Source organism: Anomaloglossus baeobatrachus, chromosome 1 (assembly GCF_048569485.1).
Source record: "Anomaloglossus baeobatrachus isolate aAnoBae1 chromosome 1, aAnoBae1.hap1, whole genome shotgun sequence".
NCBI classification, from domain to species: domain Eukaryota; kingdom Metazoa; phylum Chordata; class Amphibia; order Anura; family Aromobatidae; genus Anomaloglossus; species Anomaloglossus baeobatrachus.
The window spans coordinates 207410191-207417887 of NC_134353.1; the positions used below are offsets into that span (position 1 = coordinate 207410191).

Genomic DNA, 7697 nt, shown 5'->3' on the forward strand with positions numbered 1-7697 from the left:
CACTCAAGAAGCTGATGATTTTATAAACTTTACTTTCTTGGATTTCAAAACCTAAACATTCGAGCTGACCACTAAAGGTATGCATAGAATCAGCCTGACAGTGCCAGTATAGCACTGGCTTTAGGTTATATACGAAAACCGTGGTGATTGTTTCCCTTTAAAGAGGTGGTTCAGTACAAAGCATAGTGGCCACATCGATTTAAAGCAGGGAAAGAAGGCTTTTTCTAAATATCTTCTTTCAGCCTGTGAGCAGTGCTCTCCCTGTCCACTCATTCCCATCACATGACCTGAACTGCTTTGGCGTCTGATGTCCGGTGATGTCACGTCAAGTTCTGGAATTGGAAGTTGACATGGCATCAGTGAAGCGGGACCCAGTCGCCCTGAGTGACTGCTGTGGGCGGAATTTCATCGCACGTCACCAGCTCAGTATCTCACACGCTCTCACCTTCACTGCTTACAGAATGTCATAAGTATGCGAGATGCTGTGACGTGCGAAGAAACTTCACCCAAAGCCCAGTCACTCAGGGAGACTGGGTCCTGCCTTAGTGATGCCTTCTTTCCTTGCTTTCAAGTGAACCTGTCAGGTGCAATATTCACCCAGAACCACAAGCAGTTCTGGGTGCATGGGTGCATATTCCTAATCCCTGCCTAACAGTCCCTGTATCTAGTAGCATACTTATAATATGCTAATGAGCACAGTGACTAGTCGCAAGGGCATTCGTTTCTGCTCTCATTCCGCCCTCTTAGCATGTTTGCATGCCCATTGCCTAGCGTCATCAGCGGTGACTCGCGTACCTGTGTCCGTTGTCATCACATCAGACGCTGGGCAGTGTGTATGATCAGAAGTCACCTCACGTCCGGTCACTTTGCTTTGTAGTGGACCACCTGTTTAATCTTTCCCCCAGCATGATAAGGGCATGTTTTTCAGCACAGGAGCCAGCATTAACATGATACATTTTGTAGTTTGTGTCAATTAATTATCTAAATTTAGGACAATATTAATAAATCAACCCCATTATTTCTAGTACTTTCTGATATACAGTATTTGACTATCTTTTTTGCCGTTTACTGGACTTGTAGCCATAAATTAAATGGATTCATGTGGGGAGCACTCCTCTGCTGTGACTCGTAGAAGAGTTGGGGGGAGTACCCTCTCATAAATGCGTACACTGTGCGCACAGATATTAGGTGAGTGAGTATTTTGACCATATCATTTAAAGGTGAAAGAACAATGACATGGCCTAAACCCCATTCAGAACTATGGGACCGTCTTAAACAGGAGATTCACGGTGAAGGAAAACCGTACATCTTTCTGAACAGTGTCAGGGAGGCTGTGGTGGTGCTGCCCAAAATTATGAACGTTAACAGATTAAGATACTAACAGACACAATGGACAGATTGTTTATGACTATTATTGAACACAAGGTTATAGTGTCACAAACATATATATTATATATATATATAATCTGTATATACTGTATATGTGTATGTGTGTGTGTATATAGATCTATATATATATACTAGAAGGTGGCCATTCTACGCATCGGGTATTCTAGAATTTACGTATTGTGTAGTTCATGTATGATTTTTGTTATATATATATATATATATATATATAGATGTTGTTGTGTGTAGTTACCAAGTGTTTGTGTAGGGCGCTGTACATGTTCTGGGTGTTGTCTGGGTGTGGCGGGGGGTGAGAGCGGTGTTGTATGTGTGTTGCGTGTGTTGCATTGTTTGTGGAGCGCTGTGTGTCTGTAGCGTTGTGTGTGTGTGTGTGTTGTGCGGTTTGTGTGGGTGTGGTGTGTTTTGGGGGGAGGTATGTTTTGTGCAATGTGTGTGTTGTGCGGTATGTGCGTATATTTATGTATGCCGCGGTGTGTTGATTGTTGTGTGTGTGCGGCGTTGTCTGTGTGTGTGGGTGTCTGTGTATGGCGGTGTTTGTGGTTCCCAGTGTGTGTGTGTGGTGTGTTGTGTGTGTGTTGGGGGGAGGTGTGCACCTCCCATCGTGCTCCATCCCCCATGCTGCGCACCCCCCATCGTGCCCCATCCCCCATGCTGTGCACCCCCCATCGTGCCCCATCCCCCATGCTGCGCACCCCCCATCGTGGTCCATCCCCCATGCTGCCCACCCCCCATCGTGCTCCATCCCCTATGCTGCGCATTCCCCATCGTGCTCCATCCCCGATGCTGCGCACCCCCCATCGTGCTCCATCCCCCATGCTGCACACTCCCCATCGTGCTCCATCCTCCATGCTGCGCACTCCCCATCGTGCTCCATCCCCCATGCTGCGCACCCCCCATCGTGCTACATCCCCCATGCTGCGCACCCCATCGTGCTCCATCCCCCATGCTATAATAGTTCTCCTATTATACTCAGAGAGGAGTATAATAGGAGGACTATAATAGGAGGAGTAGTCCTGGGGGGGAGAGGAATATAATGCCGGCTCCCTGCACATGTGTACCGGGAGCCGGTGTACGCTGGTAACTATGATACACATCGGGTAACTAAGGGACCTTAGTTACCCGATGTGTATAATGGTTACCAGCGTTCACCGGCTCCGTCACGATCCCAGCATTGCAAGGTGATGTCTGACGCTGCTGGGATCGTGACGGAGCCGGTGTACACTGGTAACTATGATACACATCGGGTAACTAAGGGACCTTAGTTACCCGATGTGTATAATGGTTACCAGCGTTCACCGGCTCCGTCAAGATCCCAGCAGCGCAAGGTTATGTCTGGCGCTGCTGGGATCGTGACGGAGCCGGTGTACACTGGTAACTATGATACACATCGGGTAATTAAGGGACCTTAGTTACCCGATGTGTATAATGGTTACCAGCGTTCACCGGCTCCGTCACGATCCCAGCAGCGCAAAGTTATGTCTGGCGATGCGTGCGGAGGGCCGGGGCGAGTGGCCAATCCATGCGGAGGGCGGGGCCAGGCCGAGGCGAGCGACCAATCCGTGGGGGGGGCAGAGCTGAGGCGAGCGGCCAATCCGTGCGGGGGGGCGGGGCCATGGCGAGCCCAGCGGCCAATCAGCTTTGTGTCACCGTAAGGACACAATTTTGGAGACAGACAGACAGACAGAATAAGGCAATTATATATATAGATATCTATATACACACACACATACATACATAAAAATTTCCAGAATTGTATTTTTGTACAACTTGAGGTGTTTGACGATTATTTTCACTTTCACAGATGAAATTCATCAGTGGACATGAGAAAATGTATGTTTTTCATCTAGTTGTATAATTATTGTACACATTAATACAGTGGCATGCAAAAGTTTAGGCACCCCTAGTCAAAATTACTGTTATTGACAATTATTAAGCAAGTTGAAAATGTATTAATCTCTCAAAGACATAACGTTAAAGATGACACATTTCATTTGTATTTTATGTAATAAAAATTATATACGGTATATTTATTTATTTATTTTTTTATTTTATTTTTTTTTTTCATCTTCTACATTTTTTAATTAATAAGCAAGAAAAATTGGCCAATGCAAAAGATTGGCCACCCTGAATGGTTACAACCTAGTGGCACCCTCTCTGCAAAGTATCACATCTTGTAAATGCTTTCTGTAGCTAACCAAGAGTCTTTTATTTCTTGTTTAAGGGATTTTCATCCATTTTTCCTTGCATGCACTGCTCTTTTGAGGTCTAACCAGAGATTTTCAATGATTTTCAGATCCGGGGACTGTGATGGCCATTGAAAAACCTTCATCTTGTGCCTTTTGAGGTAGTCTTTTGTAGCGTTTGAGGTGTGTTTAGTATCATTATCCGTTTGTAGAAGCCATCCTCTTTTGAACTTCAGCTTTTTTACAGATGGTGTTATGTTTGCATCAAGAATTTGTTATAATTTTATTGAAACCACTCTTCCCTCTACCTGTGAAATGTTCCCCATGCCATTGGCGCAACATAAGCCTAAAGCATGATTGAGCCACCCCCATGCTCAGTGGTTGGCGATATGTTCTTATCCTGGCATTCTGTGCCCTTTTGTCTTCACAAATCTGTGATCATTGTGGAAGAAGAGTTCCATTTTAACCTGATTGGTCCACAGGAGTTTTCAGAATCCAGAATGAATCAGGTTCGTTTAGATATTCTTTTGTATAATTCTGAAACTGAATTTTATGGTGAGGACGCGGGAGAGGTATTCTTCTGATGACTCTTCCATGAAGGCCATATTTGTGCAGGTGTCTCTGAACAGTAGAACAATGTACCACATCCAGAGTTTACTAAATCTTCCTGAAGGTCTTTTGCAGCAAGGGTTCTGATTTGCCTTTCTAGCAATCCTATGAGCAGCACTCAGAAATTTTGCTTGGTCTTCCAGACCTTATCTTGACCTCCACTGTTCCTGTTAACTGCCATTTCTTAATTTCATTTCAAACTGAGGAAAGGGCAATTTAAAAGCTCTTTACTATGTTATTATATTCTTCTCCTGCTTCGTGGACCTCCACCATTTTTATTTTCAGAGTACTAGACAGCTGCTTAGAAGAACCCATGGCTGCTGTTTTTTGGCACATGGTTAGGGGAGCCTGTGTTTTTATAATTCTGTAAAATTTGCATACCTTGGCCTTTCCTAACTATGATAGTTATCAAGGCATAACCCTAACAGGCTAATTAAAGTCTGAAACCTTGGTCAAAGCTGAGTACACAAATCTCCAAGGTTGCCCAAACTTTTGCATTGGCCCATTTTTCTTTTTGTAATTTTGAAAATGTAAAAGATGAAAATATATATATTTTTTTTTTGCCTAAAATACAAGGGAAATGTGTCATGTTATACTTTTATGCCTTTTAGAGATCATTTCATCTTCAACTTGCTATACTGTTAACAGTAACGGTAATTTTGACCAGGGTACCCAAACTTTTGCATGCCACTGTAGTTGCTCGATAATTCTGCACACATATACATTCTCCTAAGCCAAAAGCACACTTTTACTTTCTTAAATATTCAGATTACAGGTTTTGTTAACTTTTTGGATTGATCGACATTACTGTAGTTGTCCAATAATAAAATCATCAAAAATACAAATTGTCTAATAATTGTGCACACAATGTAGTTATATGGCATCTGTATAATTTCAGTACATTTTTTGATCAAATTCCTCAATTGGGTCATTGTGGCTTCTAGAGTACAGATCTATAGCTGTAACATGCTGACAATGGTGAAGATTTTGAGATCCTAGAACACAGAATTGTGGACTAATTGGAGGATTTTGTTTGCTGTAAACGCTAGGTGTTCCAGGAACTCTGCCAAGGAGAAGAAAAGACTCCAGAACAAATAATTAAGGAGAAGAATCTAGGACTCATCATTGATAGGAAACAGATAGAAGACATCTGCCAGAAGATTGTAGCTAGTCACAAAGAAGAGGTATTGCATTAACCCATGTTCTGTGTATTTAAGTAGCTTAGTAGTTTACTATATATTCATGTATATGCGAGATGTATACAACTGAATGTAGTTGCATATATCTACCGTGAAATCCCTGTCTGATTAATCTAAATAAGCACATCAGGTTCATAGAAGTCAATCATATTATGGTAATAAATAGAAGTATTCCCCAGCATGGGTGCTGAATGTAGAATGTATAAAAAGAGAATAGTTTTAAGAGCTAAACGTTTTACTATTTTATGTTATCAACGAGAATTTTCCCATAAAGAATTTAGTAGAAATTAGAAGATTCATATGATTATACTTTTTGAAACGATAGTAATTTTTTATGGCACTGCTATTGTGTAACATTTGAAAAGACTTTATTAATTAAAGGGATTTTCCAGGAGGTTGTTTTGTTTTTTTTAATACAATCTGCCTAAGCTTTAACAGACAGCAAGTTGTTAACTACCTGCCTGTTGTGCCCGCCGTTGATCTCTGTCTGCACACACCTCCTGCAGGTGATTCAGCGTCTGATGTCATGTCGACAGAGCGGCGGCTTCTTTTCCACTCTTGTGCCAGGGCAGAAATAATAGAATCAAAGGAATTTTGTTAGCACATGACCTCAAGTATGCAAATCGTGAAATATTAGGAAATTGTGGCAGTATTTTCACTGAGCGTTGACAATTTGGCAGTTTGCAGACTTAGTACCTGACAAACAGTAAACAACCTACAGTAAAATGTAGATTCTAAGTTACAATCATGTGTTCTTGATCTTTTTATTAGGTTACTGCTATACAACATGGAAATCTTAAAGTTATGAACAAACTTATTGGCTTAGTCCAGAAAACTACGAAAGGACGAGCAGATCCAGTTCTTGTTAAAAGTATACTACAAGAAAAAGTGCTGCCTTAATTTATGCTCCAAATCATGATCTCACTTAAATTGAGTATGTTGTCCTGTGAATTTGTCTAGTTCTTTTAGTTATTCCCATCATTTGTACTAGTACTGCCCAAATATCTGTGATGCCTTGGACTGGTTCCCAAATTATATTTCATCACTTCAAAGACGTAATCCTATTGGGAAACACCGATAGTCTTTAATAATTAGGATGAGGCAACAATTGGTGTAGGGGACTTTGTGGGGGGTTTTCTTTTCATTTGTTACATTGGTTTTTGCTATTTTGTTCCGTAAGTCTCCTACTACTCAAAGACATATGATTGATTGACTTTCTCATGTTCCCAAATTCTACTCTATCATCACCTCAGAGAAGCAACATTTATTTTGTAATTTGACAAGTTAAGTTCTAAAATTTAGGATGTGAGACTTCTTATTTGTACATGAAATAAATATATTTATTTTATAATGAAAATTTTGTTTTTCATGCAAAGTTTTACACTATTAAGGACTAATTTCCAATACATATTGTTACAGCTGTTGACCTCAATAATTCAGTTATCAAAATTTTGGCTTTTCAACTTGTGCTTCTTAGGGCTCTTTCAGATTAGTCACCCATTATTGTGAGAAGGGGTAAAAAAAAATGGGTAGCACTCGGATGCCATGTGTTTATATGATTGCTGTCAATTTTTGATTGTGGAGGTGACGTGTTTGTCCTGAGGAAGGAGTCAAATTGACTTTGAAGCATGTTGACAATAAACCACTTTTATTGATCCTAATGTACTGGACTTTATTGGAACTCAGACGCATCCATTACCATGCTTTTGAATCACATTTCTTGTGGATAAAGCAACAGCTGTTTAATGTAATTATAGTGGTTGTAGCTCTCACAACCCTATTAGTTGAGCAGTTTACCTCTACACCTTAGGGGTACTTCACAAACAGGGAGATCGCTACTGAGATCGCTGCTGAGTCACGGTTTTTGTGACCTCATTAGCGATCTCGCTGTGTGTGACACTGAGCAGCGATCTGGCCCCTGCTGTGAGATGGCTGCTCGTTACACACAGCCCTGGTTAGTTTTTTTATTGTTGCTCTCCCGCTGATAAGCACACATCGCTGTGTGTGACAGCGAGAGAGCAACAATCCTGAATGTGCAGGGAGCAGGAGCCGGCGTCTGACAGCCTGCGGTAAGCTGTAACTAAGGTAAACATCGGGTAACCAAGGTGGTTACCCGATATTTACCTTCGTTACCAGCCTCCGCAGCTCTCACGCTGCCAGTGCCGGCTCCTGCTCCCTGCACACGCTAAGTTAAGCGGTGTGCGCTGGTAACTAAGGTAAACGTCGGGTAACCATACCCGATGTTTACCTTAGTTACCAGTGTCCGCAGCTTCCAGACGCCGGCTCCGTGCAATCGCAG

At 41.9% G+C, this 7697-nt stretch overlaps 1 protein-coding gene across 2 annotated transcripts in view; it reads left to right on the forward strand.

Annotated features, from left to right (window-relative positions):
* Nucleotides 1-7052, forward strand: part of GATB (glutamyl-tRNA amidotransferase subunit B) — a 197206-nt gene extending 190154 nt beyond the window's left edge. For both annotated transcript variants that reach the window (XM_075347880.1, XM_075347884.1), the window contains exons 12-13: nt 5249-5383; nt 6170-7052. In XM_075347880.1, coding sequence (XP_075203995.1) covers nt 5249-5383; nt 6170-6298 — 264 coding nt within the window. In that variant the 3' untranslated portion in view covers nt 6299-7052. The remainder of the gene's footprint in view (nt 1-5248; nt 5384-6169) is intronic.
* The last annotated feature ends 645 nt before the right edge of the window (nt 7053-7697 follow it).